The sequence below is a fragment of the Rhinichthys klamathensis genome, unplaced genomic scaffold (genome assembly GCF_029890125.1).
Source record: "Rhinichthys klamathensis goyatoka isolate OS25496 unplaced genomic scaffold, OSU_Roscu_1.1 h1tg000087l_1, whole genome shotgun sequence".
Classification (NCBI taxonomy): domain Eukaryota; kingdom Metazoa; phylum Chordata; class Actinopteri; order Cypriniformes; family Leuciscidae; genus Rhinichthys; species Rhinichthys klamathensis.
In genome coordinates, this window is record NW_026606627.1 from 2,115,917 (window position 1) to 2,139,451 (window position 23,535).

Sequence of the window (23,535 nt, forward strand, 5' to 3'; positions counted from 1 at the left end):
GAATATGTTCTGTTTTAACTAAAAGTAACTTAGTATACTAGTATTTCATACCAAACAGAGCCCTAACCCTACACAGAAAATATGCATACTATTACAGTATGCATGCAATATACATTTCAGAGATAGTAGGACAAATGGTGTTTAAAACATACCAGGTTCTTTGAGCTAAAATAAAACCCCTATAGCGCCACCTAGTGGATCTGCAGTAAAGAGTAGTGGGTGGGATTTGAGACCACTGATTCTGCCAAGTTTGGTGTCTGACGGTCAGAAGAAAAGTAATAAAGAAGAGGACAATCAGACGTGGTTTCATCCGAGACTCTTCATAAGCGACTACAGATGCTGATAAACTGATGAAGATGAGCTGGATCTGCTGCGTGGCACAAAGGGAAGTCGCGGAGGAAACCACGAACACACACACACTTTAAACGATCTTAAATGACACGTCTTGCGCTTGAAGAAGTATCGGGTACAGACTTGCTGTGAATTATGGATCAGTCCGTGGCAATTCAAGAGACTTTGGCCAAAGGGGAAAACTGCAAAATAGTATCCTCTCACACCGCTATCTCTCTTGCTGCTCAAAATAAAACCGTGCTTTTGAATTGACTGCATGTTTTGATGCATAACTTGGTGCGAAACTTTGTACTATTTAAACATACCCAGTTTAAATCAATCTTTAGTTATAAAGAATATCGCGTAGTCCATAATTATCTTCATTTCTGCTTACAATGCATGTCTTTTTTTGAGCATGCCCAGTTTTTATAGGAAAAGGAAAAGGAAATTTCAGTGTGTAATTCCTGACATGTCCGCCAGATGTCGCCAATTTACAGTAAACTAAAATGGCGGTTCTTCTTGTGAAGTGAACGTCGGTCATCATCCTGATATTTTGGTGGTCGAAAATGTAATATATCGTGTTGTATGAGCATGTATGTATCCTTAGCAGCCGTGCACATGCTGTGGAGTGTGTTTCACTGCTGAATGATGTGAGAGAGAGCAAACTGATCGGACTCGTGCAGCAGAGCAACGAACATGCGTGAGTTATAGACTTTCAGCAGTAACACTAACTAAACTAACATACTGGTAATATAACGCACAGGTGATATTTAGTGTGGGGTTACCGGGTTAGTGCATGCATTTAATTTGAGACTAACATATAATAATGGAAAACATTTTAAAATTCTATAAAAATGTCAAATGTACAGTCCCTTCTGAGAAAAAATGGTAACACTTTACAATAAGGTTCATTAGTTAACATGCATTAACCAGGCCCGGTTCTACGGGGGTGCTTGAGGGTGCTAAGCACCCTCAAACAAAAGTGAAAGCACCCTCAGATGAAATTTTTAATAGCCAACATGTAAACGAGATTTTACTGACAATAGAAACACAGACGGATTTCACACTCATACATATAATACACAAAATAAATCCATTAACACGATTTTTCAAATCAGAAATTATTTCATTATGCTTTCATGTTTAATGCATTTGATTGGTTGTCCTTTCGCGATCGTGATACGCATAGGTGAAACTGTCTCTTTAATTGCCCACTTTGTTTGCGTGTGTGCGTCTGCGTCCCGCTCAGGAAATACGTTAGCTAACTTTCTGAGACGGGGCTTGTAGGTAGGCTAAAAATATTAATAGTCCATTGTTAATCATGGACATACGAAATTGGCTCAAGAAAGCTCAAACCTCTACATCACAAAAAGTCGATATTACACCGCCTGCCGATGACAGCAGTGAACCCCGCCCTACAACCTCACTCTCACCGCATGACACCCATTCAAACACCGGCGATAAATCCCAGCAAGTGCCGCGGCCGATGGCGCCGACGCCGCCGAGTGACCTAGGTGATGAAGAGCCCTTACAGGTGATGTGCTTGTTATACCCCAGTCGACCTTTTAGTGGCAGTGGAAATAGTCGTTCATTTAGCAGTTCTTGGTTTAAAAATAGAGATTGGCTCGAATATTCTGTTGAACGCGATGCTGCATTTTGTTATGTGTGTCGTAAATTTGGCTCAGCTGGGACAGATGATGCCTTCACCACCTCTGGTTACAACAATTGGCGCCATGCCCTCGTTCAAAACAAGGGACTAAAAAGACACGAATGCAGTAAAGAACACATGTCAGCAGTGGTGCTGTGGAAGGAGAGGCTTTCTAGAGTCAAGAAAGGTACTGAGATTTCATCTCTTGTTAATTCACATCAGCTGGAAAGGAACCGCGCTTATCTATCTGCTATTGTGGACATAATCGAATTCATAGCTGTGAACCAGCTGCCTTTTCGTGGATCTGTAGATGCAGTGGATGCAAGGGGTAAAGAAGGCTGTGGGATTTTTTTAGCTTTGATGGACTATACTCTTAAAAAGGATAAGGAGCTTGCAAAGATTTTCAGCACAATACCATCCAATGCCACATACACCTCAAATAATATCCAGAATGAAATTATTGAAAACATGAGCGAAATTTTAACAGAAGAGATAGTCAAAGAAATCGGAGATGAGTGGTACACATTAAAAGTGGATGGCACCAAAGATCCCACTGGATGTGAAAACATTTAGATTGTGCTGCGTTATGTGGACAAGACTAACTGTGTGAAAGAGAGGCTTGTTTCGATGGCAACGACTCAGCACTTTGATGCCATGTCTCTGACCAAGTTGGTTTTATCACAACTTAAAGATAATGGATTAAGCACTGACAAAATTCTAAGCCAGTGCTATGATGGGGCAAGTGTCATGTCAGGAACACAAGGTGGGGTACAGAAACTCTTGCAAGAGGAATTACAGAGAGAAGTGCCATATGTGCATTGTTTTAACCACCAACTCCACCTGGTTATCGTGCATGCCATGTCTTCTGAAAATGCATTGGCAAACTTTTTCGATGTATGCAGCTCTCTTTATAAGTACTTCAGAAAACCTACAGTGGCCAGAGTGTACAATGGACAAAAGTTGAAGCGTTTGCTAGAACAGCGTTGGACTGGACACCTGGCAACAGTTACGGTCATCATGAAGTCCTTTAACAGCATTCTTTCCCTGCTACAGCAGATTGAAGACAACCAAACCAGCAGCACAGAAATGAGGCTTGAGGCCACAGGGCTACTGAAGGCCATCACACAGCCTAGTTTCCACTTTATAGCCTGTATGATACATAAAGTGTTGAGTTTGCTGGACCCCCCTAACACTTTTCTTCAAGCACACACCACCAACCTATTCACTGGTATCAGTGTGGTACAGAGTGCCCTCAAGTGTGTGGTGGAACTGAGATGTGAGAATCAGTTTGACATGCTTTGGGAGGAATTAAACAAAAAGAGAGAGGAAGCAGAACTCCCTGCAGTTCCTGGACAGAAACGACGAAGAGAAGTGAGCACACAATGGAAAGACTATGTGGTGGATACAACGTTTGGTCAAACCAGAATGGAAGGAGAAAAGACAGAATGTAAAAGACTGTATTTTAGTATCCTGGACGCAGTAGTTGGCGAAAAGTCCACCAGATTTTGTGAGCGAAATAGCAAGTTTATACAGGCCCTGAGTGCTCTACATCCAAGGAGTGCATTTTTTATGGATGGAGACAAAGTGAAACCACTGTTGGACTTAACAGGGATGGAGTTTAAGGAAGCAGAGTTTTCTGTGGCACAGCAGTTTTTGCAAGATGAAATTGCCAAATCAGATGAAAACTGTACAACTGCTAGCATTTTGCAAAGATACCATGATGCTCTATCAGCTATGCCTACCGTGCTGCAAACACTAAAGCTTGGATTAACATTTGGAGCATCAACAGCTACATGTGAGAGTTCATTTTCAACACTTAAGAATGTGTTCAGCGACCACCGTAGGAGTATGCTTCACAAAAGAAAAGCAAATCTGATTCAACTTGCAGTTGAGAGGGACCTCACATGTAAGTTCACTGGAGAATGGAAGGAGAAACTACTGAGAAGATTCAGCACTGCATCAAGGAGGCTGCAGCTGTTCTGAATGAGGGTAAGAACATTTTTTGCATATGACATATATGACTAATGTTTATTATTCTAACTTGTATGATTCTAAATTAATAATTGTATGTATATTTTTAATAATTAAATTTCTTATAATTTTAATAATTTAATATGTAACATGTAATAATATTTCTTGAATAATTACTATTTTATTTAAAAATCATACCTGATTCTCTACTCTCCTAGTTAAGTTAAGCAATTTGACTAACTTTTAATCTTTGTTTCTTCCTTTTAGGTGCTGTGTCCCAAAATCATTGGTCCTGACTCCTATTGACAGCCATACGTTCTTCCACATAACTCATTCTTCTCGACTTTCCCATGAACTCTGTCTCCTCGTTTTGAGTTTCCTTTTTTGACTTTCCTTCAAATTTTGTTCATTTAGCAACAAAGCATTTGACTGTCTTAATGAGTGAGTCACTGAATCTTTAAATCAGCTATTTTGTTCAAAAGGACTGATTCATTGTCGTCAGAAACTAAATGTCTAAAATGTAAGTTACTTATATTAACTTCTTTATTCAACTGCAGAATAAAATCAGTTTCAATACTTCACACATTTGCAATACTGCTGATATTTGGGGGAAAAGCACTCTGTGTGCAACATTTCTTAACTATATCATATGATATAAATGTAAAGGACAAAAACTCGTACAGGGCATTTCCCCCCCATATTTTGAATTTTGGCCATTCTAGCTGCATTTAAACCGTGCAGTAAAACACTCTAAATGCATGCGCCATGGTCTGAACTATAGGATAACATCACAGTGTAGGCTATGCGTGGCATGTTTTTGTTTGTTTTTTGCAAAGTGAGGGACATATGCAACTCGATCATGCCAGATTGCATATCGTTTAACATAACAGCAATTACAATATTGTCGTAGACAATAGGTATTGCTCAGCCCTATTTTCTATTTTCAGACTGATAACAACTGGGAGCCATTTCCTATGTAAGCACCCTCACTATTTTCAGAAGCACCCTCAGTGATTTGGTTCTAGAACCGGGCCTGGCATTAACTAACATGAACTAACCATGAGCAATAAATTTGTTACTGTATTTATTAATCTTTGTTAATGTTAGTTAATAAAAATAAAGCTATTAATTGTTTGTTAAAATTAGTTCACACAGTGTTAACTAATGTAACAAGATTTTAATAAAGTATTAGTAAATGTTGAAAACAGTAACAAAGATTAATGCTGTATAAGTGCAGTTCATTATTAGTTCATGCTAACTAATGTAGTTAACTAATGAACCTTATTCTAGTGTTACCAAAAAATATATGAGAAGCCTGGTTATTACTGATTTATTATTGAACCATTTAACAATAGCATGTGATATTGTTGTGACTCATCAGATACAGTCAGATCCATTTGCAACAGTTTATTGAGGAAAAGCAGAGTCAACAGGCAAGGGTCCAGTACCAGCGAGAATCAAAGGAATAGAACAGACAGAAGCATAAAGGGAACCAGGCAGGAGATCTGGGCAGGCAGCAGACAGGATGAGATCCAGAGAACAGGCAGTTGGTCAAACACACAGGCAGGATCACAATCGGAGAAAGCGCTTGGAATTGAACACAATGGTGAAACAATACTTCGCAGTGACCAAGCAGTGAGCGTGAGAATATATAAGGCTGGGGATGAGGTGCAGCTGTGAGCGTGATCATTATCCACAGGTGAGGGTGTAATCAGTGCCTGAGTGAAGCAGGGTGGGATTTGTAGTTCCAGAACCCGTCAGTATTCGGGAGAGCTCGACCTTTGTGTGTGAACGGGGAAACTAGCGGTCGTGACAGAGCCCCCTCCCTGCGAGCGACTCCCGGCGCGAGAATGTTGGCGACGACGGGGTCTACCACGTGGTCGTGGGGCCGGTCTTGTTGGGTGGTTTAGGTGGAACTCTTGGGTAAGCGTGGGATCCAGAATATCTTTGGCGTTGACCCACGACCGTTCCTGTGGACCAAACCCCTTCCAGTCAACAAGATACTGTAGACAGCCACCCCGGCGCCTGGAGTCTAAGAGCTTGTGCACTAGATAGGTCTCTTCACCCTCCACCAAGAGGGATTGCGGAGTCAAATCTGCGGCTCTCTCCTCTCCTCCCTCGGTAGGCCCTGTGGCTGGCTTGAGCAGCGAGACATGGAAGGTAGGAGCAATGCGGAGGTGATTAGGCAGGGCAAGCCGATATGACACTGGGGTGATCTGCCGAAGGATCTTGAAAGGACCCACATATCTCGGGCTGAGCTTTTTGCAGGGGAGCCGAAGACGGAGGTCTCGAGTGGAGAGCCAGACCCATTGACCAGGCCGATACTCCGGGTTGGGTCGGCGGTGTCGGTCGGCCTGTCTCTTGCAGCGGTTGATGGCCCGTTGGAGGTGAGTGTGTGTAAGGTTCCATGTCTCCTCACTGCGCTTTAACCAATCCTCCACAGATGGGACATTCGTAGGTTCGCCGGACCATGGGAACAGGGGTGGCTGGAATCCGAGGACACATTGGAAAGGAGTCAGTCCCGTAGAAGGTTTTCTAAGTGAGTTCTGGGCGTACTCAGCCCACATTAAGTACCGACTCCAATCCTCCTGATGAAGGTGGCAGTAGGATCGAAGGAACCGAATGATCTCCTGGTTGAGGCGCTCGACTTGTCCATTGGCCTGGGGATGGTACCCGGACGTGAGGCTTACGTTAACCTGAAGCATTTGGAAGAAGGCTGCCCAGACTCGAGAGGTGAATTGGGGACCCCTATCGGATACGATATCGTCGGGCAGCCCGTAGAACCGGAACACTGAGTTGCAGAGGTGTTCGGCCGTCTGTAGGGCAGTGGGAAGTTTGGTGAGAGGGATTAGGCGGCAGGCCTTAGAGAAACGGTCTACCACAGTGAGGATGGTGGTGTAACCGTTGGAAGAGGGCAAGTCGGTGACAAAGTCAACGGCGATATGTGACCAGGGGCGCTGTGGAATTGGAAGTGGTTGAAGTAGACCGGCGGGCAGTAGTCGAGACGCCTTCTGGGCGTTACAGTTTTGGCACTGTTGGACGAACTGGGTGGCATCGTGGACTAACGTGGACCACCAATAGTGATTTTGAAGGAGTTGGATGGTTGCCGTTATTCCTGGGTGCCCAGAGCTGGGAAGAGCATGTACGTGTTCCATGACTCGTCTTCGGAACGTCTCGGGGACGTGAACCTTATCTGGAGGACATTCTGGGGGAACTTCTTCCTGGGCGTTGGCCTGGCTGAGCTCGCTCTCGATATCCCACTGGATTGGGCAGAGAACAAGGTCGGGGTTCAGGATGGTTTCAGGGGACTGGAAGGTCAGGTCCGGGTCGTGCTGGCGAGACATTGCATCTGCTTTAGTATTCTTAGACCCGGGACGGTAAGTGACCGTAAACTGAAACCGACTGAAGAACAAAGACCATCTGGCCTGTCTGGGATTCAACCTCTTGGCTGTACGGAGGTACTCTAGATTTTTGTGATCCGTAAATACCGTGAACGGATGTGAGGCCCCCTCCAGCCAGTGCCACCACTCCTCGAAAGCGGCCTTCATAGCCAGCAGTTCCCGATCTCCCACGTCATAGTTCCGCTCTGCTGCATTGAGCTTCCTGGAGTAGTAGGCGACGGGGTGCAACTTGGAGGGAGATCCTTGCCGTTGGGACAAGATGGCGCCCAAGCCCGTGTTGGAGGCGTCCACCTCAACTACAAACGGTAACTCCGGATTTGGGTGGTGCAGGATGGGAGCCGTAGTGAATCGGTGTTTGAGTTGGTTGAAGGCGTGGGTTGCGTCCTTATTCCAAGGGAGACGTACTGTGTTCTTCCGCACCAGCGAGGTCAGAGGCCCAGCCACCGTGCTGAAGTTCCTGATGAAGCATCGGTAGAAGTTCGCAAACCCAAGGAACCGTTGTAACGCCTTCAGAGTGGTGGGTTGCGGCCACTCTACAACGGCCTTGACCTTACCCTCATCCATAGCCACGCCTTCGGGACTCAATGACATAGCCTAGGAAGGTGGTAGAGGTTTGGTGGAATTCGCACTTCTCAATCTTGGCGTAAAGTTGGTGCTGAATGAGTCTCTGGAGGACTGCCCGGACGTGAAGAATGTGGTCTTTTAAGTTGTCTGAATAAACTAGGATGTCATCAATGTAGACGATGACAGTTCGATGGAGCATATCCCGAAATACCTCGTTGATAAAGGACTGGAAGACCGCTGGACTGTTCGCCAGGCCGAATGGCATAACTAGATATTCATAGTGCCCCGTGCAGGTGGAAAAGGCGGTTTTCCACTCGTCTCCCTCGCGAATGCGGATCAAGTTATAGGCACACCGCAGATCCAGTTTGGACTCTTAGACTCTGGCTTTGCGAAGGAGCTCCAGGGCGGCAGGCACTAAGGGTAGTGGGTAGCGGAATTTGGTCGTGCAGTCATTGAGAGCTCTATAATCAATGCAGGGTCGGAGACCGCCGTCTTTCTTCTGAACAAAGAAAAAACCTGCCGATGCAGGGGACGTTGAAGGCCGAATGAAGCCTTTCACCAATTCCTCCTCGATATATCTTCGCATGGCCTCGGTCTCAGGTTGAGAGAGCGGGAAGATGAGACCCCTGGGAGTAACAGCCCCTGGCACCAGATCAATGGCACAATCATTGGCGCGGTGAGGAGGAAGCTTTGAAGCCTTCGTTTTGCTGAAAGCCTCTGACAGATCGTGATATACAGATGGAAGATGATTCGTAATAGTGTACTCTTGGGGCTCAGTGATACTCAGGACTGGTAAGGGTGTAACAGTGGTGAGACAGGTAGTATGACAGTTCCTCCCCCAGCAGATGATTTGACCAGTTGCCCATTGGATATGAGGATCGTGTTTACGGAGCCAGGGCAGGCCCAGAATGACAGGTGTGTGTGGAGCATGTAATACGAAAAATTGAATGGTCTCACGGTGAAGGGCACCAGTCTGCATGCGAACTTCCTGAGTGATGTGGGTGACCAGGCCAGAGCCTAACGGCCGCCCATCGACTGCTTCGACTGTGAGGGGACAAGAACAGGGAATCAGAGCAATCTTGTGATGCCTGGCATAATCTCGGGACATGAAGTTCCCAGCGGCCCCAGAATCAATTAAGGCGGACGTAAACACTGCTTGGCCATTAATCATGAACTCAAGGGGTACAGAGACACAGGAATTGGGATTGAGAGAATCAATAGTTAGACTCACCGGTGCTACATCTCTCAGAGGTGGTCGTGTGGGACAGTGGAGATGAAAGTGGCCAGCCCCTCCGCAGTACAGACATAGATTCTGAGACCTTCTTCTCTCCTTCTCCTCTGGAGTCAGGCGGGAGGTATTTATCTGCATGGGTTCGCTGGTCTCTGTTGATGCAGAGTGAGAACCTCGAGGGAAGGGAAAGTTGCGGATGGAAGACATAAGTCGCTGGCCGGGACGACGAGCTCGCATGAGGTGGTCTATTTGGATAGATAAGTGAATGAATTGATCAAGGTCCTTTCCCTCATCGCGACAGGCCAGCTCGGCTTGCAGCTCATGGTTTAAGCCTCGCCGGAATACCACCTTCAATGCATTGTCGGTCCAGTTCGTCTGAGCCGCGAGGGTGCGGAATTCGAGAGCATAATCAGCGGCTGTTGACCGACCCTGCACGATTACTTGGGTTTCCGTCGTACTTCTCGGGAAGAGCAAGACGGGGGTTTGAACCCGCGGAGGGTTGAGGCTCAGGAGCGCGCGGCGCGGAAGGAGGCGCGGACCCCGAAGATGAGTCGGCGGATGAGGTTTGTAACGCTCGAACCGCTTTAATTAACTCCTCAGTTAGCGTGGTTAAGTGGTTTAACTGGTGATGGTGAGCCGCGAGCTGATTGGCTTGAGCAGAATAAGCGGCTGACCACGTAGATACCATTGCTGGATCTTCGTCTGGCGAAGTATTCTGTTGTGACTCATCAGATACAGTCAGATCCATTTGCAACAGTTTATTGAGGAAAAGCAGAGTCAACAGGCAAGGGTTCAGTACCAGCGAGAATCAAAGGAATAGAACAGACAGAAGCATAAAGGGAACCAGGCAGGAGATCTGGGCAGGCAGCAGACAGGATGAGATCCAGAGAACAGGCAGTTGGTCAAACACACAGGCAGGATCACAATCGGAGAAAGCGCTTGGAATTGAACACAATGGTGAAACAATACTTCGCAGTGACCAAGCAGTGAGCGTGAGAATATATAAGGCTGGGGATGAGGTGCAGCTGTGAGCGTGATCATTATCCACAGGTGAGGGTGTAATCAGTGCCTGAGTGAAGCATGGTGGGATTTGTAGTTCCAGAACCCGTCAGTATTCGGGAGAGCTCGACCTTTGTGTGTGAACGGGGAAACTAGCGGTCGTGACAGATATCTTAGTGCTTTTAGTTAATTACATAAGTTATGTAATCTTAAAGACAATATTTTTTGCAGGTTATTCCTATATTCCCATCGGAGAATGGCCATCACTGGCGATGATGTCACACTGGATGAAATCATACCCATTTCTTATGACTTTTCAGTTGTTGAAGGTAAGGCTGAATGATGTAGTTAGGGATACTTTATATGGTCCAGTATTATAATGTTTTCTCTGATATCTCCACAGTTTCGTCTCCAGATGAGCTTGCTGTTGTCGGTGAGGGTCTGTTCTCATCTCGACAGCTTGAGACTCAAATGTGAAGCCTCTCTGGGATTCGTAACAGCTGCTTATTTTCTCATTGTAAAGGTGCGGACACTCGAGTGCGAGTGACGTTCTTTGACGAGGAGTTGGTGCTGAAGTTACCTTTCGGATCTCAGAGCCGGCTGTTCCTCGCAGAAGTCAATCGTGCGTGGAGCGGTAAGACCACGAGCCTTCAATCATCCTGACCACAGTGCTGTACGATCCAACAAAATTAGACAATGAAATACGTAAACTGTCAAGAGAATAAAAGTAGTGTTTTCTGTGGCTTTTCTGTACCCCTTTCACACAGCGCATTGATCCCGGGAAATTGCCAGAACGCCTTCTGTGTGAACGCACTCTCTGATTCTGCAATAATCATAGGTGGCGCTATAACTGTCAAAAACGTCTCATTCTTATTAGGGGTTCAAGCACAAAGTGCTGAAACCCTATTGTAATTGTATTTGTAAAACTGATCGTGCAGACCAAACCGTAAGTGCTGGAGACTTGAAACCTGGCCAGATGGTAGGCCTCAATTTGGGGAGAGCCTATCAGAGTATGACCCCGATTGGCCCATAGGTGGCGCTATATTGCTCATAACTCCTAGACCGTTTGGCTTAGACTCAAGGTCTTTACGCCACTGTGATCCTTGGCTCAAGACGAGCAGAATGTATATCTCCAATTTTTCTGCTATGTCGAATTTTGTCCAAAACCTACTTTTGCAAACTAGTCCCTGGTTTTTCGCCCGATTGGAACCAGACCAGTCTAGGGCAATTCTCTGGACTCTCTAGATCAATAATTTTCGGGGAAAAAAGTTGAACTTTTGCATTTGCATCTGTCTCAGTAGCCCCTTTCACACAGAGATTCCGGAAAATACACGGATAAAGTGACCCGGGATTTGACCCGGGTTCGTTTGACTTTGGTTCATTCACACTGTTCCGGAATCAGAGAGTGCGTTCACACACATCCCGTAAAGACACGTGACATCGATGTGACGTAATGTCTCAGCAGCGTCTTAAGTTTGCTTATGAGCTGCGATCTCTCTCTTGAGAAACCACGCTTGTGCATTTTTTTCTCTGATTCGATCATAAACTAGCGCATTACGTACCGTTTCACTAGTTTAGTTTAGTTTAGTTCATACCATGGTCTGGGTGAATACTCGATTCTGATTGGCTGCAGGGTGTCCATTAAAAAGTGATAGAGGACTCCTAGTAAAGGAGTTCTGGTGAAACTGACTGTTTACCGTTCGAAATTAATGAATAAATGCGCTGGCTACATCAGCTGTGAGTAACCATAGCAACAGGCAGTCAACGTATCCGGTTACAATTTATTGTATCAGAACAAACATCTAGTTATCCGTTATATGCATCTAGTTCCATCCATCTAGTTATCCTTACATGAGAAGAAATACGTTAAGTTTCTGGCTCGTAAGTTAGCTAAACTGAAGGGTTCTCCGACTATAAATATCCACCTTATTCCTGAAGATGGCGGTGGTGGGGTGGTGATGGCGCAGTGGATAAGACACATGTCTTTGGTGTGAGAGACCCGGGTTCAAATCCACTGTGAGACACCAATGTGTCCCTGAGCAAGACACTTAACCCCTAGTTGCTCCAGAGGCGTGCGACCTCTGACATATATAGCAATTGTAAGTCGCTTTGGATAAAAGCGTCAGCTAAATGAATAAATGTAAATGTGAAGACCTTACTGCGTTTTGAATTATGGGTGGCACTTCCGGTTTGGGGAACTTCCATTCAAAAAGGCTAAAACGAATCATTTCAAATCATAAGGTTGCCCTACAAATAAAGCTGATCCTAGTTTTCCTTCATGATTTATTTTCAGACATCATGAGAATAACGTTATACTTGGTATTTTAACGTGACATGTTATAACAAGAATATCTACGGCGAGAGCTCTTTTCAGTCGCTGTATCTTTTCCTCATGATGATTTTTATTTTTTCCTTTGCAATCCGCTGTAAAAGCATGAAAAAGGAGAACATATACGGCACATCTGTGGTCTGTTCTCCCGAATTTAATTTACGATATTGCATTAATAATTCACTGGAATCCACGAAGAATCTCTCGTTATTCTCCTCAAATCCTCACGTCTCTTTCCAGGTTTGTTTTCACAGGTAAATGCAATTTATAATCTGTCAAAATGACGGAAATCACTTTGATATAGTGTCACGTAATGCTGAAGTTAATGAACGTTTTTGATTAAGGCTTGTTTGTTATACAATACAGATATATATTAGCCTACTACAGTGATATTTAACCAAAGACTCGCGCTTTTGGGGCTATTTTTGGTCTGTTGAAAGTGCCTTGTTGATTCTTTTAAACTTTTAAATTTCATTTTAATGTTCGATGGTTGAAGAAGGGTGAGTCGATTCGTCATCTAGCCGCTTTCCGACCAAGTAGTTACAGGAACTTAGTTATAGGAACTGTCCACTTCTAAACAGTTCTAAGAACTACTCTCCCCCAAACTCGGTTTTGCTGTTTGCGTTCGCACTGGCCAAGTGGCCATAGGAACTGTTAGGAGGTGTAAGGGAGTGACGCAAGCACGGCGGCGGCGGCGCCACATACAACAACAACAAACCAGCGTGGAGGAGGCTATCCGAATGTTCCTGTTCTGCCTGGCCGGGACCTTAATAACGGAGTACGAACGGCGGCGTTTAAAGACTATGCTTGAGTTCTGTACAGAGAAACACAGAAGACGAAGGCTCCAGCGTAATATGATCTTAAGTAATATAATGGAAGAAGATAGAAGAGCAGAGCGCAGGAGGTAAACAAAACGACGGGTAAGTTTAGCAAGCATAGCAATTAGCTGGTTGAATGCGTTATGTTTGTCTTAAGTTATGAGTTAGCATAGCATACATAGGCGAATTGCAACAGACAGTGAAGAAAATGTGTTGACACTGGGCGTGACTTATAAGTTGAACCAATCAACGTAGACCTAGGGAAAGGGAACTAAAAAAGTCCTCGCTCTAGACTAGATACTGAAAGAGTTATAGGAACTACGGTCTGAGGAACTAAAAAATCCCCAACTTAGTCCGGTCGGAACACGCGGAAAAAAAGGTTATAGTAACGTTAGGTTCTAGGAACTGCAAAAGTCCCTCCGGTCGGAAAGCGGCTATAGACCAATTTTCAGTTGGTAAACATGGTGACGTTTTTATGTGGGCGGAGCTTAGGTGGTGGCAGAACGATCCCTCTGGCCTCTTCACTAACGTAAAGTCTGCAAGTTTTGTTAGCTTGTTTTTAACAATGACTGGAGAAAATCCGATTTTATCTTAATGTGCAAGGCCACTCACTGTCCAGGACCGCGATTGTTATTTGCAAAAGTTAATTTTAACGGACAGAACCAGATTGGCCGTACTGTAGCCTACACGCTGGACGATCTGACAGGATTAACGTTAACGCTACCTCCGGTTGAGTGTCCTGACTTCTACACCTACCTGATAGAGAAACGGAGGGCATATAAATCTTTAGATGCCTATAACTATGTGCTGAATGGTCATGTACAAGTTGTGTGGTACGATCCGCAGTTCTGCCTAGCCAGCACCATGAAGACGACAATGTAAAGAGTGACATTACGGTGCAATTTTAATGAGGTGAATATTTTCTAGAAATAAAAAGTTGCAGATAAAGCATATGAATTTTTCATTGATTCTTGCACCCAACAACACAACAAGATGACATTTAATAATAAGAAAATAATTTAAGATCCTTATTTTGTAGCCGAATCTGTGCTGGTTTGTATTTTCCGCCTCCAGTTTTCCCTTTGTTCTGCCACCAGCTAGCGCCGTGACGCAACTGTGACGTCGGCTGGAAATTGGTCTATAGTGACACTTTTTTAACGTATTGCGTTCATAGAGTGAGCCTTTCACTGATTTTTTACAGCTTAACGGAAGTTACACCCATAATTCACGCAAAGCGTCATGGGGCGTCGGAATAAGGTGGATAAAGCGTCAGGCGTAACCAGGGAAACCAAGTTATTGTTTGTAAAAACTTTAGATTTCGATTGTAAAACTAATTAATATAAACTGATGTTTTAAAAATGTGTTATTTGGCAAGTGACCATTGACTGTTTATACTTTATTAGTCCCATCGCTGGGAAATTTGTCTTGGACAACGTGCAAGCCGTAACATACAAAACAACATACATTAGCGAAAAGAAATAAGTGAAATGATGAAAAACACAATGGCAGTCGATACATACAATACAAAATAGAGAATAAGTGAAGGTAAATACATGTGAGACACAATGGCAGTTCACAGTGTTTTATCTCTATTGAACGCTTTGATTGGATAGCAGGCGAACGATCCCGGCTTCAGGGGTCCCGCCTAGAGCGAATAAAACATGTCCTTTAAAAACAAATCCTTTACTGATAAAAACACTTTCAATTTCGCTGAGATGATCAAAGCCTTTATCAAATGTAAGGCCTTTAACAAAAATCACTCGCAGATTTGTTTGCATGCACTGTAAACCCGAATAAGTTGGCACAACTCAAAAAAGAAATTCAAAGTTTAAGCAAGCAGAACTGACATATTTTTATTTTGTATTTGTACATTTGAATTGTTCTTAACTTGAAATGTTTGAGTACACTAATTCATACATTTAACTTAAAATTTCATGTAATCTCAATGTGAACACTTTTATTAGTATAAATTTAGCTAGCTTTAACAAGCTAGTTTGCTAACATACTATTTTGTTAACATCTTAACAATAGTATGCTATACAGTAACAATTGCAGCAATATATAGGTTTTATTTGCTCTCAAATCAAGCTCATGCACCACTTGTCACCATGATGGTAACTATCCTAAAACCAACATTAACAGTAATTCTTCTAAATTAGCATAACGAAACATTAATCATTACTAAATCACCCGCTTAACATTAATCTTGCACAAAAAAACATTGTATTACACTTAATTTTAGCATTTACTCTGCCTTTCGAGTGCCATCGGCAAAGCATGCTGGGAAATATACATCCCAGCCGTTTCAGTTAAACTTAAGTTCGTCTAAATTAAAAGAAATAATTTCATAAAACTCAAAACAATGAAACAGTTCAGTTTACTTAAAATATATCCATTCTGTGAACTTGAAAGAAAAAGAAAGTGCTAAATACTCATAAAAGTTAATTTGACTGAACTAATTAGTTTAATTTAAGTTTTCCCTACTCAAACCAATTAAGTATTTTGAGCATTAGGGTTTACAGTGAATTCACAGATAAAGGACCCAAATGGACACATAAATGCAGCTTTGGTGAGCAGAAGACACTTTATTTATTTATTTAAGTTTATTTAGATAAACAAGAAACGTAGATAAACTTAAACAGTCATGTATTAGCTAAAGCTAATTCACAATACTTGTCCCTAGGGCTTTTAGTTAGAAATAAAAATACAGACTAACATTATTCAAAATGAGATGCAGATCAAATTAAATGAAATATAAAAATTAAATATGTGAGCAATATTGTTCGTGAATTAGCCACAATTTGGTATTTGTTTGAAGGTGGGTAATGTTGGAATATATTCAAGTCTAGTTGAAGTTTTCGAGCGAGTTGTGTGTGTGTTCTCACGTCTCCCCTTCGTGCTGATCTGAGACCTGTTGCAGAGGTCAGCTGACCTGCTCTGTCACTCATTCACCGGGTGAACTTTTGGAGTCATTGCGTAATAAACGTCTAGCTATCCCGCCTCCAGACGCTGGACATTACCTTATGAAACAGTGCTCAAGTTACTCAGATATCCAGCGCTCTCGACTCTCAGACAACTGTTAGATTCAACACACACACACTCGCTGAGAGAGACCCGACAGAGCGGTGTAAGAGGAGGATGTGATCGTGGATCCGTGTTTTCCCGAGTTCAACAAAGTCATAAACCTTAAATCCAGGAATAAGTGATGTGTGGCCTTCACGATGGCGAGTTTCAGGGGAAAAGCAAGCAGGAAGAAAATGAGAAATGTGCAAGGTAAGATAGTAGAAAACCTGTGGTCATATAGAAACTCTGACGCTGGCGTGCGCAAGGAAGTTAAACTTGTGTGTGTAGATGTTGAAGATAGTGTGAACTAGTTCTGAGAGAGAGAGAGAGAGAGAGAGAGAGAGAGAGAGAGAGAGAGAGAGAGAGAGATCAGTGGCGAAGGGAAGAGCGGAGTTCCTCTTTATCTTGCTCAGAACACACAGATAAGAGTCAGCTAATGCGTCAGACAAGCATCTCTATGGGTTTCATTCTGAAACTGGTGGAGCTTTAATTCATCTGGGTTAAAAACACACACTTTCTGCTCTTTCTAGATGTGTGTGAGCAACATCCGAGGCAAGAGCCGAAGTTTGGCTGGCTTAGCAAGTACCGTAAGGTGTCGAGAGCAGCGCGGCCTCTGAGAAAGCCAGCCGGAGCCGCGGACAGCAGGATGAGTCAGAGGCAGAGATCTGGTGAGTGTGTGTGTGTGTGTGTGTGTGTTCGTCCAGCTCTGCATGATCTCGTGTGTGTGTTCGTCCAGCTCTGCATGATCTCGTGTGTGTGTTCGTCCAGCGCTGCATGATCTCGTGTGTGTGTTCACTCAGTTCTGCGTGATCTCGTGTGTGTGTGTTCGTTACATCACTCAGACTCTCAGTGTTCAGAGGTGTTCAAAGACCTGAGAAATCTTACATGCATTTGTGTTTCATAACACATCAGGGGGTTCATGTGCGCACATGTGTGTGTGTGTGTGTGTGTGTGTGTGTGTGAGAGGACCATATGTCCCCACAAGGAGAGTAAACCTTGAGATTCCCTACTTTGAGGACTGTTTGCTGGTTCTCAAGAGGAAAATTGATTAATAAACATATTAAAAAGTGTTTTTTTTTTAAATGTAAAAATGCAAAGTTTTTGAAAGTTTTGTGTGATGGGTAGGTTTAGGGGTTGGGTTAGTGTGTGTGTGTGTGTGTGTATTAGCCTGTGTGTGTGCGCGTCAGTGAGTGTGTGTGAGCCTGTGTGTGTGTGTTAGCCTGTGTGTGTGCGCGTCAGTGAGTGTGTGTGAGCCTGTGTGTGTGGTGTGTGTGAGAGAGACGTGGCCGCAGTGTTCATCATCACAGATCTGACAGATGTGTGTGTGGTGTGTGAGAGAGACGTGGCCGCAGTGTTCATCACGGATCTGACAGATGTGTGTGTGTGTGTGTGTGTGTGCTGATTGCTGATATGAAACGGTATATTCGCTGTTAATGTTCACTGTACATTATCCAAACACTGAGGCGCTTGCGAGAGAAACGTGATCATTGCCTTTTTCAATTTGCATGATTTCTTTTAGTAAACAAACCAGTTGGTCCACATGCGTGTCTGCGTCACCGGCTCAGTGAAACCAGGAGCTGCAACAGCACAGTCAGCTTATGAACCCTCAGACGCCTTATTCTAACTATTATAGTGTAGAATACATTTTTTGGTTAAGCTCATTTAAATTTTAGCTAAAGTTTTGTATGTACCTTTTGTGATATATATTATATTATACTTAATATACTTATATATACACTATACTAACATCTAGTATTTTATTTCAGCTTTATTTAATTCTTTAATTGGTTTAGTTATGTTGTTAACACTGACCTCAACCACACTCTCCACAATGTAAAGTGTTTCAGAGTGTATTTGCATTATGATCTTGTGGGCAGGAATATCAGCGCTGTTGTTGTTCATGAAAAACAGACTCTTTATATTGATTTTTGTTTGTTTAAGCTTGACAGACTAATGTATCATTTTATTTTTGTGTGGTATTTTAACTTTATTTTGCAGTGTCCTTGTTAATTACTATAAATTATGCATAATTTACATAACCCTGGCCTAAACCAAACTTAATCTTAATCCTATCCTTACAGTAAGTAGGCCTACATTAGTTAATTAACATTACTCAGTACTTCAATGTACAATTACACTGTAACAAGGACAACGTGTAACTTTTTTCTTCTTTTGGCCTAGTAAAGCAGATGCGATCACTGCTGAAGGTTTCTTTATTATTAAATCATTTCATATAACAAACAGGCATTAACATATCATCATTGTTAAACACATTAACAATAAGCAGCATATTGTAAACAGCATATTGTAAACCAAGCAGCATATTGTAAACAACGTAATAATAACATAAATAATGTATATTTAAAAAAAAGCTAATTATAACAAAATAAATTACACTCCATTTAATCCATATATTGCCAATAATTTAGAGAGTTTTAAGGCACTCCTCGTTTTTAATTGTTTTAAGGATTGAAATATTTTTTTTTAATTAATTTTTATATGTCGCTACACATGAAACTTTAACAAATCTACATTTTTGTAGTTAAAACTTCAATCAACATATTATTAAACAAACATTCTATATTTTTGTTGTCCAAAAGACACGCAAGATCGCTGCTAAAGTGCAAAACCTATGTGCAAAACTGATACACGATCAGCTCGTTGAGTCTGATTCTCAATCGATTGATTCTTGTTCGACCGCGCGAGTCTGCAAACCAGGGAAGCCTCTGCTCATGGATAATAAGTGGGAAATGTGACGTTGAAACCAATGGCTCAATTTGATTGGCTGCAAAGCTGACGTTGGTAAAAGTGCGCTTGCGAAGCCTCGTGATTGGACGCTACAGAAAGGTTAGGAGGCGACATCACCATGGCGTAATTAATATTCATGAGCCAATCCTTCGGCGTAGCAGGACTCCCTGCCAAAATCTCCGTGTATGTGTAAGTACAGTCAGAATGCGAGAACAGGGAGATGTCTAATGCGACTCCACTAAATGGTAAGAAAAGTGCATTCGGTGAGATATCAGTTTAAACAAATTAAACATATACAGCTTCATGTGTAGGAAACAACGAGCGTGCGTCTCTTCTGGTCACTCGTTTTGACGTGTACATTTAAATAACTCGGTTCTTCTGGTTTTCACAGTGAAGTGTGTGTGTGTGTGTGTGTGTGTGTGTGTGTGCTCGCTCTCTGGCTTTGATGTAGAACTATAAAGAATAAATGAGTAATCCTTTGATGTGAGCTTGTGTACTGTATGAATACACCTGATAATCTCACAGTCAGCTTTATTAACCGTTTATGTGTGTTTGCTTGTATCTTTATTTTTCTTTTCTCCATACACATTGTTTGTTTATCACTTTATTTAGTGTTATTATGGTGTATTTGACCTTAGTGACCTGCTGTGTGATATTTTCTCTATAAATCTGTTTAATATCATTTACAGGTGAAACTCGAATAATTAGGATATCGTGCAAAAGTTCATTTATTTCAGTAATTCAACTTAAAAGGTGAAACTAATATATTATATAGACTCATTACATGCAAAGTGAGATATTTCAAGCCTTTATTTGTTATAATTGTGATGATTATGGCTTACAGCTTATGAAAACCCCAAATTCAAAATTAGAATATTGTGAAAAGGTTTTCATAAGCTGTAAGCCATAATCAAAATTATAACAAATAACGGCTTGAAATATCTCACTTTGCATGTAATGAGTCTATATAATATATTAGTTTCACCTTTTAAGTTGAATTACTGAAATAAATGAACTTTTGCACGATATCCTAATTGTTCGAGTTTCACCTGTATAGATGACCTTATATGGAGACTATATGGAATATTTGCTCTTTTAATATTCATTTGTCAAACCACAGGACTATTTATATTACATCAGAAGAAATGAACATGTATGAAAAGCCAATTACATAATCTAAAATAAATATTTAAAGTCTGGGAAATAAAAATCAGATTTTGATTCAGATTCCGTTTCTATAGGCCATAAAGCAAATTTGTGAATTTGAAACATTTAAACCCTCTTTTTAAACTTTCGTGTTTCCATTTGAAGTTTAAGATGCTCTTTGTAAATTGTTATTTTAAATTGTTCTGATAATTCAAGATAAAGCAACACCTACTGAAAGAATAATCTAACTATACATACATTTTTCATATATACTGTACATATACTTATCATGCTGTTTAATCATTATCATGATACATATATAACCTAAAGATTAAATAAATAGTCGGTCTCAGACACTACTGATATAATAACTTTAACCAAATTGTAATGATTTTTGTCACAAAAATGATTTTTTTTTTCTCATGTGAACGGATGATTTTAGAAATAATAAGTATCTCTAGTCCATTCCAAGGACTTTTCGTTCAGAAATGATGAGCGAATGAACTAATCTGAATCCGTGTAATCAAACACAACATGAGCAGGTGAGCCTTTAGGGTTTGACTAAACTAAAACCCTCTGCTAAGTCTAAATGAGCCGACCGAACCTCACTGTGTTAATGCAGTTTTAGCTCAAGCCATCGTTGCCAAACCATTGCTGTGACATTTCCTGACTGAGTGTGTGTGAAAGCGTGAGGAAACGGGCGTTCGTTTTGGCCCCGCCCACATTCCTCTCGGATGACATCATCGCAGGGTTCATGATGTCATCGCAGTCGAACTCTCACCTGATCTCTGCGCTCGTTATCAGAGCAAGACATTTCCCACAGATTGCTGTAAGAAACTTTGGTTACACTTTATTCTAAGGTGTCAGTGTTACAGTGTAGTTAAGTACTGAGTAATAATAATTAACTACATGTACTTACTATAGGGTTAAGGTTAGGATGGGTGTTCGGTTAATTATGCATAATTTATAGTTATGACAAGGTGATTGAAGTGCTTGAATTTGACTTTTTGAAATTTAAGTCTTGGAAACCCCTTGAAAAGGTACTTGAATTATTGTTCAAGAAAGTAGTGTTTAATTGTATTGATAAAACGATCTTTTCTCACCCGTCTGAGACTGATATAGAGCCATTTCAAATGGATATGAGCGTGATATTTGATATTGCTCACGTAATACAAGTATATGATACAGCTTTGAATTGTTTCGAATATGAAAGATAATAAAGATATTGTCTAATAAGTGAGATCTCTGATTGTAGTCCTTGAAAACCAAAAAAGTAGTGCTTGAAAGTCCTGGAATTTCGCTTTACGAACCCTGGAGCTGAAGACTCGTTTACTGTGGCTCACGGTCTCGGAGAAACTCAAGTCTGCATTAACGAAGGACTTGTGTTTGTGTAATGCTGTGGACTAATCTGAGATAATCTTCACGTTTGCAGGAAAAGCCGACGGCGTCGGACAGAGGAAAGAGGACGAGCGCAGTGTGTGTGAGAGGTACGTTTCACACGGTTAGCGTTTACATTATTTCATAAATCTGCAGTTATAACAGCTTAAACATAATATATATATATAGTTATAACATAACCTTTCCTGGCTGTTCTTGATTTAAAGCCGGGTTTATTCAACATCATCTCTGCTAGGCATATCTTCATGTTTCTAAAACATGTCTTTTATTTAATGCAGTGTGTTTATTACAGTAATTTGCAGACTAATTTTCAGAAAGGAAGAAAAATAAAAGTTTTAAATGTATTTTAAATGTCCAATCCCCAGTTTTCCTAATTTCTAATAGCTCTACAAAACCGTTATGTTTTGATTTTCAAGGTGAGGTTAATAATCTGTGTGTTAGTTGGGAGTGTGAAGTCATGTTTTAACCTTAAAACAATACTTTAATACTGTTTATTTACTGTTAGAGTCCTGATGTAAGATGTAATTTGTTGTTTCATCATATTTACACTACCTTACTCAGATGTTTTTGACCATGGCTACATTTACGTGAGCAAAAATACAGTAAAAACAGTCGAAATATGATTCCAATATAAATCAGCTGTTTTCTATGTGAATATATAGTAAAGTGTAATTTATTCCTGTGATCAAAGCTGAATTTTCAGCATCATTACTCCAGTCTTCAGTGTCACATGATCTTTCAGAAATCACTCTAATATGATGATCTGATGCTCAAGAAACATTTATGATTATTATCAGCGTTGAAAACAGGCGTGCTGCTTCAGATTTGAATTTTTCAGGATTATTTGATGAACCGAAAGGTCAAAAGAACAGCGTTTATGTGAAATAGAAACTTGTGTAGCATTATAAATGTCTTTACTCATCATCCTTATTGAATAAAAGTCAAATATTTCTGTCATAAATCAGTTACTCTGGTTTAGTTTCAGCCAGGAGAGAGGGAAGGGCGAGCTGAGAGATGACCTGATCCGAAACTCCCAGCACATCTTGTCCAATAAAGACCAGATGCTCGGGATGCCCCAGTTCGGCCTGCGGGATAACCTCATCAAATGTGAGCTCCTGAAGAACGAGGACGCCTACACATACATCCAGAACTACAGGTGTGTGTCAGTGCCAGTTCTCATGCCTGAGCGGAAAGAGGACCGATTAGAGCCTTGATGTAGTTTCAGGCTCTACTAGAACAGGTTTTCCTGCTTGAATGTTGATTATTCTCCTCATATTCTCCATTGTTGCGGCTCCTCTCTTCCCAGTCTGTCAGTAACGCTCTGTTCACTTCCTGTCTCTATGAAGCCCCTCCTTCTGAAAAGCACACTGTGCTCTGATTGGTCGGCTGGAGCAGTGTGTTGTGATTGGTCGAGCGCTTCGAGTGTGTTTGGGAAATGTCCCGCCCCTTTCCATAACCACCAGTTTAACACACTACTAACTAACTCAACCAGGCCCCGCCCCTTTATTCTGCATATTAATTATTATAATGAGGAATATTGTGACGTGTTCCCGGAAGAAACTCGAGACTACAATGGAGGCGTTTCAGGGAGTTGTGAAATATTATTAACATTAGCTATAACAGTTATTCCCTGTTAAAAAAGTGTATTTTAGTTTTTCGTTTCCCTCCCACAAAACAATTAAATAAAAAAAATCATGAAAATTAATATGCTCTAAATATTTTAATACCTTTTTGTGAGGAAAGTCATTTATTATTATGTACAGTAATAATAATAACACTTATAAAATCGCAAATTATTATGTAAACAGTAATCAGAAAAGACTGAATGAATATTTATGAATATACACTATTTAAGACCGATCTAAGTATTTTCACTGTACCTTTGGCCG

At 41.7% G+C, this 23,535-nt stretch overlaps 2 protein-coding genes across 3 annotated transcripts in view; both read left to right on the forward strand.

The window, feature by feature from the left end:
• Positions 1–218: 218 nt before the first annotated feature.
• On the forward strand, positions 219–18,300 carry LOC130085705 (type II inositol 1,4,5-trisphosphate 5-phosphatase-like). Its single transcript, XM_056251619.1, has 7 exons — positions 219–543; positions 951–1,030; positions 10,376–10,473; positions 10,548–10,577; positions 10,668–10,778; positions 16,885–17,022; positions 18,296–18,300. Exons 1-7 carry the CDS (start codon positions 487–489, stop codon positions 18,298–18,300), a joined length of 519 nt encoding a protein of 172 aa, XP_056107594.1. The 5' UTR covers positions 219–486.
• Positions 18,301–19,267: 967 nt separating this feature from the next.
• Positions 19,268–23,535, forward strand: part of LOC130085721 (type II inositol 1,4,5-trisphosphate 5-phosphatase-like) — a 49,831-nt gene continuing 45,563 nt past the window's right edge. For both annotated transcript variants that reach the window (XR_008807161.1, XM_056251646.1), the window contains exons 1-3: positions 19,268–19,347; positions 21,681–21,735; positions 22,632–22,802. Coding sequence is in view for 1 of the 2 variants with exons in the window: in XM_056251646.1 (XP_056107621.1) it covers positions 19,323–19,347; positions 21,681–21,735; positions 22,632–22,802 (251 nt within the window). In the remaining variant the exon portion in view is untranslated. The remainder of the gene's footprint in view (positions 19,348–21,680; positions 21,736–22,631; positions 22,803–23,535) is intronic.

What these genes read in the sequence shown, in the direction of transcription:
- LOC130085705 (XM_056251619.1), top strand. Translation starts at nt 487, where the DNA reads ATGGATCAGTCCGTGGCAATTCAAGAGACTTTGGCCAAAGGGGAAAAC. An exon ending in CAGCAGAGCAACGAACATGC is followed by an intron (nt 1,031 to 10,375) that starts GTGAGTTATAGA and finishes TATTTTTTGCAG; the next exon opens with GTTATTCCTATATTCCCATC. An exon ending in AGATGAGCTTGCTGTTGTCG is followed by an intron (nt 10,578 to 10,667) that starts GTGAGGGTCTGT and finishes CTCATTGTAAAG; the next exon opens with GTGCGGACACTCGAGTGCGA.